This window comes from Carcharhinus amblyrhynchos, chromosome 6, assembly GCF_965287045.1.
Source record: "Carcharhinus amblyrhynchos chromosome 6, sCarAmb.v2.hapA, whole genome shotgun sequence".
Classification (NCBI taxonomy): Eukaryota; Metazoa; Chordata; class Chondrichthyes; order Carcharhiniformes; family Carcharhinidae; genus Carcharhinus; species Carcharhinus amblyrhynchos.
The window spans coordinates 18,793,175-18,809,887 of record NC_137329.1 but is presented as its reverse complement, the minus strand read 5'-3'; the positions used below and the strand labels follow the sequence as shown (position 1 = coordinate 18,809,887).

The window sequence follows — 16,713 nt, the reverse complement described above, 5'->3', positions numbered from 1 at the left end:
CAAGAGCAATGGTGATGTGTGAATTGCTAATTTGCCCCAGTGTTTGACAGTCAATAAAAGTTGAAAATAGATTCCAGTGGCTTGTAGTGATTTCAGCCCTAGAATATTTCAAGATTGCTACAAATAGTGGATGCTACATCAATACAATCAATGACGTCTAATTTGATTACCTCAACCAAAAGAAAATCCTATTGGAACTTCAGCCAGATTACTATCGTTCTGATGATTCATTGTCACATATATTAGTATACAGCGAAAAGTATTGTTTCTTGCACGCTGTACAAAGGGTATCATTCATGGAGAAAAGGGAGAGGTGCAGAATGTAGTGTTCCAGTCTGGAGGTAAGGAAAGAGAATTTATAAAAGTTGAAGTTTTAAAAGCACAGAATGAGAGTAAATGATAAAATTAGAAGATATGCTGGGGACAGCTCAGATGAAGTCGCTACACTCTGGCACCAACTTGAATGTGTTATCACACCTATTGATATCAATAAGTATCAAACAGTTGAATCTTGACATCAGTAGACATGTGACTTAAAATGGGAAATGTAAATCTTGCCAGATTTGGCAATTCCAAACATTCAAATTAATACAAAACATATTTCAATTGATGCTAGTTTTGGACATTTCTCAAATCCAAATGGCTCTCAAGTCACTGGTTAGAGCAAGTGTGTCAAGAAAGTTTTTTTCCCCCAAAATCTTCAAAAAAATAAACTAGAACTGATTTTGCAGACTGCATATCTCTGGAAATTGTAAGTTAATGGTGTACCATGTTAACAATGATCAAGGTTGTATAATACTGTGAAAGATTAGAACTCCTTGGCCCTAAATTTAATGCCACTAATACAAAATTAGAAAATTTATGATAACTTTAATTATCCCGGCTATCCAATGCAATGTCCAAACATTTTGCCTTCATGGGTTACAGAGACACACACAAAATTGATATAAAGCTTAAACCAACATTCACATTAACTTACAAGCATCTCAAGTTGCTAATACCAATAGACGTCTTGTTTTAGAAGGCATACGTCAATTAGGTCACAGCAACTTTTTCCAAGCTCACCATATTCATGAAAAAATAATACAGTGAAGTGAGCTCAGGTTTCAAGGATCAGTGCCCAAGAAGAATAATAGGTAAAAGTATTTAAAAATTCAACCTCTTGCATTTAATGCCAAACCCCAAGAATGTGATGCCAGACCATCTTCATAAGCATAAAACTGAGTGGCTTGCTATGCCACTCCAGAGGGCACTTAAGAGTCTATTTATCAAGATAGACATCACATTTAGACCAGATAAGATGGCTGGCTTCCTTTCCTAAAGGGATAAGTTATTAAGACAGTCAAAAAGCTTCAGTCAATGACTGATAATGGTGTTCAAATTCTCAAACTGGATTTGAAGATATCCTCTGAACTGCTAATCCAGCAAAAATAGTCATGGCACGAGTGTTTCTGTTTGTTGTAATATTAAGATAGAGCTGACTGACCTCATTTGGGCAACAGGAGAATGTTACAAGTTGAAAGAAAAGCACCAGCATTCTTCTTCCGAGTTTGGAAGTAAAGGAATTACATCTGCACAAACAAACCTTAGCAGTAACCTCTTCCATCATCAAATAACTTTAAGATATTTGGACCAACACAAATTGTCAGAACCTGGAACAAGACCCTAGAATACCTTGAGTATGGAGAAAATTAGGAGAGTAAGAAATAAAAGTGAAGATTCTTCCAGAAAGAAGAATGCGCAGTCTTCTGCCAACAAGAAAAAAAGATTCAGAGCTAATGATGTGCTTTAGGTGTGATGTCACACTGGCGTAAAGGCTCACACCTGAGACCAATTAGTTCAGTTGGTTAGACAACTGGTGTGTAGATCAGATTAATGCCAACAGCATGGACTTCAATCCCTATTTCAGCTGAGGTAGACTTGAAGCCTGCCTCCTCACCCTACCCATAATAAAAAGAATCATGGCACTTTTCCATGGTTATTGCAAAGGATCTGCCTTCAGGTAGAAGTTCCAGGAAGTAAAGCTCACAGTCTTCTCCAGTTGCATCAATAGGACTATCCAGCCTCAGGATTCTATATACGCGACAGCACCTAACAATACCAAAGTAGCAGTTAGAGTCAACTTTAACTATCTTTTCTGGGGAAAGAGATTTTTTGTACTCAGTGATTATAGCAACATTTTCCCAGACAGAAGATCAATCACAATGTGGCATGGTTGTGTGTGCTTCCTCCTCTGGGAGAGCGAAAACTCAGTGGTGACACGATAACCACAGGCTGCACAATTGGCCATATCAGCAGACTGGAAACTCCAGCTGGGATCTAGTGTACATCTTGAATCAGAAATTAGACAGTGTCTTTACATAATGGATGTGAGTGAAGGAACTGAGCCAATGAGTTTTTATTCCTCTCCACGTTCTAATTGTAGTGATTTATGGAAGATGGGAGCAAATAGGTTGAAATAATATCCATGAACGTTTTTTAAAAGATGTTATAATTTTAAAAATAATTAGACTCTTACATCCACTGAACTGAAAAGATCCAAACTTTGTTCCATATAAATCTGACAAATGTACGTGGACAAATGTACGAAAATTGCTTAAACTTCCAGAATAGTTCTATTCTTATCATAAATCAGCCAAAAAACTTCTGTTTAGGTAGTGTCTGTGACCTTTTATTGTGCTATTAAGTGTGTACATTTAATTACTTAGCTTTATGCAATATACAACACCACATGCATGAATGTCACAGAATTTTGTTTTTGCATGTGATACTCAGTAAACCACACCATTGCATTCATGTTAATTGGAAAATCTTGTAGGTTATTCCAAGCAAACGTGCATTTGTTTAGTGAAAGCATGGTAGTGTTGTTCTGATATCAAGTAAATGTCCACAGGCAGTTAGTGAAGATCATTTTTAAATAAAAGGTGACACGTTGCCAAATTTAAGTAAATCGTTTGTTAGTCAACTCACCGAGAATAGCATTTTTGTCAAAAGCCTAGCAAAATTAAAGATGGCATCTAACCTAAAAAAAGGGAAATAAACACATGACATATTTATATTGATGACCTCAGCCACAAGCAGCACTGAGCCTGTTACTGATCCATATACCAATCTGCAGTTATCAGTTTAAGAAGCATGTCTCATTATTCAGTGTTGAGAAAAAAATATGATTAGGAAAGAATGATAAGCATAATACACTCAGCAGGACTTATTTTTAACCACCAATAACAGAAACTTGTTTTGCGGCATGAAATTAATAAACTGCCATCTTTCAGGAACAGTTAGATTTACAAATATCTTTAATCCATTCATTGAGAGGATTAAATTAGTAATTTTAATGCCTAAAAATTCTCAGTTTAAATCTCAATGGCAGTAGAGAAATAGCGATGGACTAAATTGCCTAGTCCTCCAAGCATCAAAGGTCATGCTCTTTTGCTCCAAAATCAGCTCAGATGAGACTCAAGGATTCCAAGCAACAACTTTAAACACACTTTAGGCCCTTTGCTTCTGGCAAAAGGAACATAATGTCTGTTTAAGAATCCCGTTCTGAAAATAGTCAGAAATGGTTGAAATCTTCCACTTCCTCCAACAGTCAAATCCGTAGTCATTTGAGGTATTTGGAGCCCACAAAGCTTATCCTAATGTACAGCCCAGGGCTTCTTGTTCCACAACCCAAGTAAAATATTACAGATACCAGAAATCTGAAATACTCAAGTCAGACACCAACTATGGACAGAAACAGAATTAACATTTCAAGCCAATGAGGGTCATGGACCCAAAATGTTAACTGTTTCTCTCTACAGAAGCTTTGACCTGAACTTTTCCAGTACTTTATTTTTATTGCACTCTTGCTCTACCTACCTCTACAACAACAATGAGCTCCGCTCAGCTGCCTACCTCCTAAATCCAGAGAGAAAATGCTGGAAAATACCAGGTCTGGGCAGCATCTGTAGAGAAAAGGACTGATGTTGAGTCCAGATGGCCCTTTGTTCTAGCTGGAAGTACTTCCTTCGACAAAGGGTCACTTGGACTCAAAACGTCAGGTCTTTTCTCTCCGTAAAGATGCTGCCAAACCTACTGAGATATTCCAGCATTTGCTCTTTTGGTTTCAGACTCCAGCATCTGCAGTAATTTGCTTTTATGCCTGCCTCTTTAGACTTACCCAGGTGATGCTGCCAGCATCAGTCTAAAATATCAGTCCAAAACTGGTATGCTACCTCAGCATATAGGAACTATTCAGATTAAGTTCATTTTGACGCAAGGCTTTTGAATGTACTGCAAACATATTAATTGTTTTGGACCCAAAAAGCAGCCATAACAAATTTATTCTATTGTTCCTTTCATAATGGATGACTGCAAGGCCTATACACAATATGCTTTTTAAATGGATTGAATATATTTTGAAGAATTATAACCAAGAATTAAATGTTGTGAAGGGGGGGGCAAGAGAGAGATAGAGATAGAGATAGAGAATTGGGGGTAGACCCAAAGAAGCCGCAACTGCGCTTGGTGGTGGTGCTAAGGCTACAAACCAATTTTGCAGATTTGGCAAGAAATATAGGCAGAAAAGCACAAGGTTCAAGGAATTATGAATAGCACAACTCATTTATCCCTGGGACATACAGTGCAAAACAAATCTCATGTCATCTCTGTATGCAGGAAATTCTGGACTAATGTTCCCAACTTCCTGGGACCCTCCTCCTGAGAGATTTCCAATACATTTCTATTTTGTTATTTTAGATGCAGCGTTCTTATCATTTATATTTATTTCATCTTCTTGTCTTTTTCTATAATGGAACAACTGATCATGAAATCAACAATCTCTTCGTTGCTGATGTCTGACCATTGCTGGCCAGTCTGACTGATCAATTAACGTTTGCAGTTTTTGCCTCAGTGGATTATAACCTGAATAAAACCAACAGAAACTATTCTAGATTCCACTGTGAACATGCAACCTGATCATGAAAATGACTGCTAAATAAGCTTGCTCTTTTCAGAAACGGACAGAGGCACAAATTGGTGTTTTAGTATAGAATACAAATAGATCTGATTTCCATTGCTGTTGGGAACACCAAATTAATTTTTCCAATTCATCTGTACAATGACTGCAAATGTTTTGACCATGGATATCAAGATTTTTTTTAAAAAATGCCAAATATAACACTAATATCAAAATTTTGAGTTGTAGCGTTGCAGCCTAGTCCTATAACACTACAATTGCATATTAGAAACTATTGCAATTCCCATGAGAAATCAGCATAGAATTAAGACTTGCTGATCTTGTCAGTGTAAGAAGATAAAAATAAATTAACTATTATCTGAGCTGAGTTGCACCTTCTGTATCTGATATCCAGTCCACAGAAATTAACTAGCAAAAAATACAAGGTACGGGGTGACACTGGAAGCAAATTTGTTACTGAAATTAGTTAGCTCAAGTTGAAACAAACGTAATTCCGTATCTATGTCTTCAAAATAATCAAGCATACTTGTTCATCTATCTAGAATGTGATCACTGGTGCAGTGGAGGGCAGTGAGAGAAAAATCCATTGTGCATATTTAAAATAGAAATTTTTGACTACATTAATCAATCTTCTGGGACATCACCCAAGGGGAGTCAATATAAATGTGTTCTTAAAATGAAGGTTATATCTTTGATGGGAGATAATTGAAACACGGCACAAAAATGTATAAGTTTAATAAGACATCATACATTGTCCTTATTTTGAGATACTTTTATTTTATTATTCATATAGTTAAATAGCAACTTACAGCAATTTGGGAAGCAGAAAAGGAGAGTTGTTTGGAGCATTGGAGTTTGCCTGCAACATAGACACTACAGCAAGTACAGCGTAACCGCTGGTGAAAATGTGTAATTTACAGCATGGCAAGTTTACATAGGCAGATCCCATAGTATATATAGACATTGGAATTCATATTGGCAAGTAAAAGTGGTTAAAACATATCAGGAAGCAAGGTTTTGTAGTCAGGAAGTGTGTACCAATGCAAGTAGCTTTAATAAGATATATGTATCATAGGGTTAGTTTAAGGAACAATAATCGAACAAGTACATAACCATGGAGATTCTAGGCACTGACAGTTCAAAGCCCAGTTAAAGCAAAAGGTATCAAGACAGTAAGGATTCTGCAAAAAAAACTGTAAAATAAGAGATATTGCAACCAAGGTAATGCAATTTTGCAACAGATTGCTTAATGAAAACAAAAGCATATGATTTTCAAAAACAGAACCACAATTATGTTGTACAGCATATTCATATTTATGGGTGGTGGGAAGAGGAGTTAAGGCCACAATCAAGGAGATCAGCCATTACCCTATTGAATGGTGAAGCTTAGAGAGGTCATATGGCTCTCTTCTGCTTTCATTTTCCATGTTCTTATATATTGCTCAAAAAATAGGCAAGGATTCTGCACAAGTTCAACTCATTCCCATTTTCCCTCTCCTGTCCATAACAACCTCAAATGGCACATAAGTGCACTGGCAGAGTATGAAACCAAATGGAAGATAATGGTCTGACCTTCATATTTGCATTCAAAGTTCTTCCTCACCTTGTATTTCACTTGATAAATTTCTTTATCCAGGCAAGTGCATGCATTGAGGAAGCGTGCATGAATTTCCTGCCTTCCTCATGTCCTGAAAGTAATTGTACAATAAAGACCAAGGAAGCCAGCTTTTCAGTAAATTTAAAGCTGTAAAAGCTTAACACTTGGTAAAAGTACAAACTTTCAATACTCAAATTATAGATACCTGCTCATTCGCAGTGAGCTTAGTGGTAAGAAAGCATTGAAGAAATCAAAATGGTAGTAGCTTCTTAAAGCAATTTGGGGCTTCCACCATGAATTGACAGCTGAGGAATGACCCAGATGAAGGAACAGAAAGCCATGTATTATCCCAGTTTGCTGATGACACCAAGTTAGGCGAACAGTAAATACAGAGAAACAAAGTTGAAAAGAATCAAGTGATTAGGAAAAACCGCAGCAGATGGAATTGTGGGGAAATGCAAGGCCATCCACTTTGGACCAAAATAGATGAGTATATTCTAAATGGTGAAAAACCAGAAACTGCGAAGGAACAGAAGTCCAAAAGCTAGTGGGCATGTACCAAAGAAAAGCTAATGGAATGGTGCCTTTTATCCCATGGGGACTGAAATAAAAGTGGGTTTAGGTTGTTGCAAAAAGCTACAGTTAAACCACATTTAGCATACTGCATCAGACCCAATATCTCAGACTTTGGAGGGGCAGCAAATATTACCAGAATGATAGCTGAGCTAATACGCTTAAACCAACAAGGCAGATTACATAAACTAGAGCTGTTTTCCTTGACTACAGATGGGAAGTGTAATTTAATGGAGAAGTTTATTATTAAAGGAATTGAAAAGAGACAGAAACTGGTGAGAACAAGGGATACAACTTTAAAATGAGAGCATGGGCATTTGAAATGTGATGACAGGAAGCATTTAATCACACAAAAGGTGGTGGAAATGTGGAATTCTTTCTCAAAAATGTTGTTGAAGCTGCAGTCTTTAAAACTGATTGATATTTTTTGATAGGCAGGAGTTTAAAGAGTCAAAGATGGATGGATGGAGGTAAAGCTGAGCCATGAGCTTAGTGAAAACTGAGGGTCTGTACAACCTACTTTGGTACCGGTAACTTAGCCGCTGATAAATTCAGAAGATGTCTTTTTGTTTGATCTTAGTTAACAGAATACAACTAAGTGTGGTTAGTAAATAGTATGGAGTTGAAGTAAACCTCTAGACAGCAAACTCATGTGGAGGTGGGTTCTATGTAAATTTAAACTACCAAAAAATTTGCTCCTATACTCAGATGTGATCCAGGGTGCTTTGTGCATTATGTCAATTACACTAGAGTTTTAAGAATTCCTCAAAATTGTTTCTCTGCTCCTGAAAAAGGGTATCACTGATGCAAAATGAATTATTCTAATTCCTACATTAAGTAATTCTAGGGTAGATAAAGATGTATCCCAAGTATTGCAGAGCGGCTGCTTATTTTGAAGCACGATCACTGTTGTAATGTGGGAGATGTGGCAGCCAATTTGCACAAAACAAAATTTTCCTTGAGCAGCAATGTGATAATGATGAGATACATCTGTTTTTGCTACTCAGAACATATTGGGCAGGATACTCCCCCACTCAATTACAAAATATGGAAAGGGTAGATGGGGCCTCTGTTTAACCTGTCATCCAAAAGAAAGCACCTAACAGCTCAGTACTCCCCCAGTACTGCACTAGAGTGTTGGATTCTAGTTTTTTGCTCAAGTCACGGATCCTCAACCTTCTGACTCAGTGCCATCAATTGAACCACAGCTAACACTGAACAGACAAAGTACGGTTCAGTCTTAATATACCTCCATCTTAACCTGTAGAACAGTACCTTCAGCTACATCAGTTTGAATTTTCTAATCCAGTAATTTAGATCACTAATATATGAGCACATTATAGGCAGCTATATGCTGTGGACCAGTTCCTATTTAGAACTTGATTGAAACAAATTGAATGATACCACTTGAACTTACTAAAACTAACAGGGAGAAAACTTCCACACTAGTCTCAACTGGTCTTGCATCCAGATGCAAAGTGAAAAACAAGTGTCCCTATTTACAATGGCAATCTCCTACTGCTACACCTTTCATTCTCCATAATACTCATGCTGTAGCATTATCTATGAAACAGAAAAGTTTGGAGAACTATGACCATAAAATGAATGAGTTAGGCTGCATTGCTATGAGATCATCGGCTACTTTCACCTTTGGTCTTGCACGATAGTGCAAACCCATTGTCATACTACCTGAGACACAGCTGGCAAGGATACGAGAACAGATATTACAAATGGAGCCTTCCAGTGTGCCCATGTGGTTTTCTGTGAAAATGTGTCTGATAATTGTGCTTGTCAATAAATTCTGCAGTGATTTTCTCAGATGTATAGGGGAACACCTAGATCAGGTGCTGAATGAAACTGAAATGATTATCTCTAAGTATCAAGCAAAATGGAGGATTATCTAAATTCTAAAATGCAAACTTGTCCATTGTACAATTTTGTTTGTGTGTTTCTTCTTTTAATCTTCTTGCACATAAATATTTCTTGTGTAGATGTGCCACATTGGGAGTGGCTGGACAGGAAAAGTGCCGAGACTCACTCACAGCAATTACCAGCTTTGCTGCAATTAGGAGTGCACCACAAGAAAATCACAAACAAACTCATCATTTTTATTCAACTGTACAGTATATTGTGCTGTTCATTCCCAAAGTGTCTGCAACAGTTAATTTTTGTGGGCTGGCACCCCAGGATACACAAAACTTCCAGTGACCTTAATGCATGTGCAGAGATATCAAGACCAGGCTTCATAATTGTATCTGCAGGATATTCAGTCAAGACTCTTCAATAGTCAGGCGTTGAAGGACTTTTGTGGAATTATGTCCCATCACAAGGCAGTGTCTTTGGGAGGAATGTGGGAAAGTTTGAAAGGAAAGTAAAACAAAAATGGGTAGACCTATTGTATTCTTGTGTCACAGAATCAAACATACATCTAGGAAATCAAATGTAACATTAAAAAAAAGTATAATTTATTAGTTTTAATTCAGTGCTATTCTTAAGCTGGTCCATTCTACTTTAAACAAGTTACATGCCTAAATTACTGCTTAGATAAAATATACCCAGAGAACAGCCCTGAGCTTAGACTGTTACTTTAAATCTCTTTCTGTGTTAGGGATTATTTGGGCAATTGAAGTTTCAGATTAAAATTGGTTTACTCTCACCATCTTCTCAACTTATCATCTTCCATGTCTGCAAAATATTTTATAATTTTATCATTTTCCAGTATTAACCACTCCCTTCATTGTGGTTTCCTAATAGGTTTTATGGGAGGCTAGTTAGCTCAGTTGGCTAGAACAGCTACCATGTCGATCAAATTAATGGCAACAGTAAGGGGCTTGATCCCCAATATAGCTGAAGTAGGTCCATGCTCTGCTTCCTCTCTCTACTCAGAAACAAATCATGACATTTTGCTGTGGCTAGGCCAACAATTACCAATGGTCGGTCTTCAGGCATTATTAGAGGGTAGAAGACATTCTCTCTCTTTTTGCACCACCCTCTTCAGCCTGAGACTGCATTTGACTCAATTCAGAACAGAAACTCAAATTGAACACAGACCTTCCATTCATTCCACTGTCGTGAATGTTTCAAGTACTAAAACTCAACAAAACTGTGATAAGACTGCAGAAGTCATAAGCAAAATTTAAATAAAAGGAGCGAATTGACTGACAGAACTGAGATTCGTCTAATTCAAAAGATTAAAAAAATACAGGGGAAGTCAGAACCTTGAAACATAATAAAGCAAACAGAGAAAATCAAGGATAGTGTATAAAAATACAAATGCCAGATGAATAAATGAGGACCACTGTATGAACAAAGAACAAGCAATATTGTGAAAAGAAAAAATTTTAATGTAAAATTACAGTTGAGGATTTTTCCAATTTTGATAAGGACATAGATTTTATATTATTGTAAGACTGCTACAATATTAACATTACATCTATCTGTTAAGAATTATAGCCAGAGAATGAATCTCACCAATAAAACTGCTGTTTGACCTGATAACATCCTAGCAGCATTTCTGCTTACCAGATATGTGAAGACTGTGTGCATTTCAGAATAAACTGGAAATATGCCTGGACTTAAAGTTTTTTTAAAATTATGACACGATGGAAGGATCAGTTTGTAATTATCATGATTAAGTTAGTCTCGATCCTGTATTTTTAATTCACATGATGACAGGTTGATGATGGGCAATGCACTATTATTCAAGACGACACTGCCTCCAAGACAACAAAATTGCTTATAGAAGAATCATGTTAATATATGGCCTACATTATTGTTAAGACCCTGCTCCTCAAAAGACTTTTGTGCAACAGTGACAGCTGAAATGTCATGGCATGACAAAATCTTGTTTTAAACTAAATATGTTCTGCACTAAAACAATCTCAGACAGCAAGAAACTGATGCTGAAAGTCAGTATGGACTATGATGAAACAGCAATCATTTCTGTTAAGACTTGGTCTCAAGACTCAATTTCTTCAAACATTAATGTTCATGAAATTAGAAATGACAAACCACCACTGTAATATTAACTATACAGTATACAGGTTGTTTATTTAACCAGTTTATTAAGCCAGGACTTTAATATAATGTTACTTAAAAGCATTAATTTCATTACATCAAGACACATTCAATGACTTAACCTTTTGATTTTGTGTCTGGCATATGGGCATCTAAAGCATTTATTTCATATATTTTAAAATAAAACAAAGAAAGACTAGAAATGGTTTTAGGCTGATTAGAACAATGCTAGTCCTAGAACAGAAATAAAGATTAAACAAACAATACATTAAAGGTTAAGAGTCTCTTTGGCAAATAAAATGCCTCAGCTTATACTATTAAATACAAGGTACTGTGAGTGAACAGAATAAATGAACTCTAAAGAAATGACACGGGAGGCAATAAAGAGACACATGACAACTGAATAAAAGGCCAAAGCACATCAGATACCATTAAAGACTATTTTAATGTTGTTGCAACTCCAACATGCAACAATCATTGGTGTGCAATAGGCCTACACATTAAAATTTCATTAAAATATTTTAAATCCCTACATGAAATACAGTCTGCATCTACAAGTATTAAGTCCCGGCCACCTTTAGCTTTTAAAGTCTGAATATTCACCTAAAATGATTGTATAATATAACTCACTGGTGTGAACTTCATGAAGCAGGGAATGTTACTTTAAAATTAACCTATGAAATTGAAAAGAAAAAAGTATTAACCTCAGCTTCAATGTACAGTTTCCAGAATCTGCCAGAGCTTGGGAACTGGGTGACAAGTCGCTCATAGGTCTTCCGCGCTTTGTCTATGGGCTGGTTCTAAAAGTAAAAACCATCAAAAATAATTTTTTTTTTTACAGCATTTAGAAATATGCAATAAGCTTTTGATGCTTTACTCCCCAGTCATCTCAGTAAGAGGCAATTTCACAACTGTTTTAAAAATCATAGTGTGCAAGGTTTTGAACTGTATAATAAGCAAACATAACCCTATTTCACTAAACCTGTGCCTCTCGTATGAGAATGCTCCATGCATCAAGGTCATATGGATTTTCTTCTAATTTCTTTTCTGCCTTCTTCACTTTTTCAGGAACATACTCTGGAGCCTGTGGGGAGAGAAAGAATATAAGCTTACATCAGTTGCATGACTCTTAAGCTAACTCAAACAGTATTTCAAATATTGTCCACATCACAAAAAAAAAAGCTACATCAAGTCAAGCAGCAAACATTACAAATGCCATTGTACTATCTACTGCAAAGTTAATTGTAGGGATACAATCAATGCCAGACATACAAATATAGACTTGTGATTATAGCATGGCAATCAACAGTACAGTTATACTTAATTACTATGACCTGCATTAGCAAATCATCCTTTATAGTTCTGAACAATAAATTAATGCAGTGTCTCCAAAACACCTTCTGCAAAGGAAAAGATCAAGGTTTTAAAAAAACCCAAGGGGAGCAAATATACTGTTGGCAAGTTTGCAGATGATGCGAAAATAGATGGGAAAGCAAATGGTGAGGATTACACAAATAGTCTAGAGCAACATAAACAGCTAAGTGAACAAAGCTTGGCAGATGAAATATAATGAAGAACATGTGAAGTTATACACTTTGATAGGAAGACTAAAGGAATTGAATGTTACTGAAATGGAGAAAGACTGCAGAAAGCTGCAGCAGAAGGATTTGGAGTCACCATGCACAAATCACAAAAAGCTAGCATGCAAATTTATCAAGAAACAGGGAAGGCAAATGGAATGTTGACCTCTATTTCAAAGGGAATGGAGTATTAAAACTATACAATGCAAAGCTGGAATACTGTGAACAGTTTTGGTCCCCTTATCTAAGGGAAGATATAATGGGATTGGAAGCAGTTGAGAGGTGATGCACCAGGTTGATTCCACGTATGGAGGAGTTTTCTTAGAAGTGAGGTTGAGCAAGCTGGGCCTGTATTTACTGAAGTCAGAAGAAAGGCAACCGTATTGTGATATATGGGATCCTCAGGAGGCATGACAAGGTAGAAACAGAGAGATTGTTTCCTTTGGTGGCAGATTCTAGGACCACAGGATATAATCTCAGAGCAAGGATCACCATTTAAGACAGGAGGAATTTCTTTATTGCAGAGGCCTCCAATGGCTTGGTGTTCAAGGCTGAGATAGACAGATTTTTGATCAACAAGGATTATAGGAATAGGGAAAAAAAAAAGCAAAGTTGAGGATTATTGTATCAGTCACGATCTCATTAAATGACAGTCCCAATGGGCCAAATGACCTACTTCTGCTCCTGTGTCTTATGGTCTACCTCAGAAGTATAGCATTCCACCAACTAAACACCCTTTTTCAATACTAGCAGCTTTAAGAAAGAAAAATCAGGATATAGGAGATTTTAAATCCATACAAATCAACCGAGATTCCATGTCAGTGTTCACAGTCATCCCTCTTCTGCAAGCGGTGAGCCATACAGAACAGGAAGCTGCAGTTGAGAGGACAATCAAGTTGAGACACAGCTGTGTACATGGTTGCAGGATACACAGATTAAATGAGTAGGGAAAGATGGGACAAATGGAATTCAGTGTGACATCACCCCCTTTGTATCCCAGAAAAGTAGTTCTTCGAGCATGTACACAAGTCACATACAAAAAACAACCTAAAAGCTTAAATGGAGTATTGATTTATCACATGGTCTAGAAAATAAAAAAAGGTTGTGGAGACCTTGCATCAGGATTTCCCTTCCAATCACCATTGCATACAGTTCTGGGCATTGCACCTCAAGAGGCAGCGATACACAAATTCACCAAAATCAATGTGTAAAGGATTGAATTATGACAAGTGACAAACTTGGGCATATGTACTTAATCAAGGAATTTAGAATAAAGCAAGTCATTGGAATAAGAGAATCTTTTCTCCTGTAATGGAAATCAAAATAAGAGGGTGTAATTATACAATTTGAGTTAGGCATTCGGAGTGAACTTGGGAAATGGCCCCTCAAACAAATGCTAGTAACAACGTGGACCTCTTTTCCCAAAAGACGGGATTCTCATCCAAATGAAGATTTCCAAGACTGAATGGGTGATTTTTGTGTTCTTACAAGGGTATCCAAGGGCATGGAGCAAAAGGAAAGAGAAGAAACAGATCATCCCTGATTAATTAGATTGCAGAAATCTAGAATGGCTAAACAGCATGCTCCTAACACCATATTTCAGCACTAAAGTCATATGGACCGCAAACATTAACTCTGGTTTCTCTCTCCACAGGTGCTGTCAGACTGCTGAGGTTTTTCAGTATTTTCTTCTTTTATTTATCATAGCACACTCCTATTTTATGTCCTAGGTTCAAATCTATTAATTAAATTGCATCTCACACAGGAATGCAAGGGCACTTCAACTGCTAGGTTTAACAGGCTGTTTAGGACTCAAATGAGGAGAAACTTTTTCACAAGGGTGTCAAACCTGTGGTATTCTCTACCACAGAAGACTGTGGAGGCCAAGTCACTGAAATGAGGAAATAGATACAATTTCTAGACTTTAAAGCTGCCAAGGAGAAAGCACAGGAGAATGGTATTGAGATAGAGGACCAGCCCTGATCGTATTTAAGGGCAGAGCATGCTCGAATGGCTGAATGGCCTACTCCTGCTCCTATTTTCTACGTTTTTATGAAAAAAAACAGCACAGGTTCAAATTCCTGAACAACTTGTGCACGCTAGTGGCAACATATTCAGACTGCAAGTGTTTACTGGCGTATTTTATAGTTACAGCACCCTATTAGCTCAGTAAACAGCTAATCAATGAAACTGTTATTTTTCTAAATTCAATACTAGATCTGATCTCTGCCTTGGCTGTGTACTTGTGGAGATAGTTAAAGCACCCAAAAAAACTCTAATCAAAAGAATCACTTCAAATCAAGTCCAATCACAGTTCCCATGAGGGACAAACCTGATCCAAGATGTCAAGACAAGACTTTGCATCCTAACTTGGGCTTGATCAAACAAGATTCCGCTCCTGGGCTCGATCTCAAGCTTCATCTTAGCCAAAAGGCTGAGATGGCTTTGAAAAATTGCATCAGGTAAGCCTTGGTTTAACCTCATTGGCTTAGGTTAGGGTAGAGGAACAGATCAGGGTAGCCAATGATCGCAGGTGTCAACACACCCAAGTGCAATGGACTAGCCTCAAGCCCTGCCTGATCATGGTTTCAGCCTTGCTAGGTAGGAGCGACGCAGAATGAGCAAGATGAATCAACTGTGTGTTACCGATTGCTCCAATACCTTGCTGAGACTCACCATCAGGGCACGCACGAATAAGGATAACACGAGGGAGATATTAGTTGAAGACTGCTGTCTGTGCACCACCACCTGGGGTTGGAGTTGATGTTTTCAGGAGAGATGAGAAAGGGAGGTATATGCTAAAAGTATTGTCTCTAACTTAATTGACCAAAGAGCTAAAAATCAAGTTAATAAATTATTTTAAAATTATACATTGCATACTGACATAGGTGCCTCAATTTACTGACAGTATTTCCATTGCGACAATAATTGGGCAACATAGAAACCGATATACCAAGTGAAAACTCAAAAGGTTTTGGTTCAGAAAGACAAAAGCAATATACGTGCCAGACCCCAAGCTGACAGTCATGGTTCAGCTAAAGACAAAAATACAGCTCATTCAATTACACTTTTCCCCCAGAAACACCAAGGCAACATAACACATGAAGAACGACGGGGAGTCCCCAGGTATTGAGAGAAATAATTGCGATGGGCTGAACAGGGGTCACATATTTTAAATAAGATGTTTCTTGACTCAGGTAGTGAAGTAACTCAGTCCAGTTATAGCCTTAGGGACGTGAACAAAAAGTTCTTCTTTCCTCCTCATAGAAGCATTAAGGTATTTGACCATCGCTGGTCAAAGCTCTAATGATACATACACAAGCTTTGAATCAAACCAATCTTGGTTACAAAAACTTGAATATGAAAATTCAGGCAAATTGAACAATGATCATTTTCCAAATCAAATTCTGAAAACTCCAATCCAATCCAGATTTACCTAAAGCCTTGAAATCAAAGTGAAAACAAATAAGCAAATTCGAAGTCCAAACCTAACCGTAAGAACTAATATAGCTCCCAAACAACTTTGCTTCAACAGCCCAAGCATCTCACTTCCCACCTATCAAAACAACCATAGCAAATCCACAAATATGTCCCCATATCTGTTAAATGCTGCCATCACTGCATGGTGAAAGTAGTAAGTTAGGATTGAGACAGCTGGTTTCCATTACTCACCACTCAATGTTATTTTAAAATACTACATTCAAATTTATCTGGTGTACAACCTGACAACTAAAAAGATTAGGACCTTGACAATGACTTCATAAAGCACTATGCAATTTAATATTATTGATCACTTAAAACGAGCTTTGAACATGTGCATTAAGTAACCAGCGCAGTTTTAACCTGTACCAGTCTGAGATAAATAATTGCAGGGTAGATTCAATACAGGAAATCACTCAATTTTTACTGCTTGATATCAATTAACTTCCCATCCAGGAGAATTCTCCTGAAGTTAAAATTTTACATTTAAAACATTTAAGTTAACT

General features: G+C 37.1%; 1 protein-coding gene across 3 annotated transcripts in view; it reads right to left on the bottom strand.

Annotated features, from left to right (window-relative positions):
* The window catches only part of cstf3 (cleavage stimulation factor, 3' pre-RNA, subunit 3), a 113,012-nt gene that overhangs the window by 72,370 nt on the left and 23,929 nt on the right, over window positions 1-16,713 (bottom strand). Inside the window, exons 2-3 of one of the 3 annotated variants that reach the window (XM_080189962.1) lie at window positions 12,130-12,231; window positions 11,852-11,947 (exon numbers count right to left, since the gene is read on the bottom strand). In XM_080189962.1, the coding sequence (XP_080046088.1) occupies window positions 11,852-11,947; window positions 12,130-12,231 (198 nt within the window). The other 2 variants (XM_080189964.1, XM_080189963.1) reach the window with 2 other exon arrangements.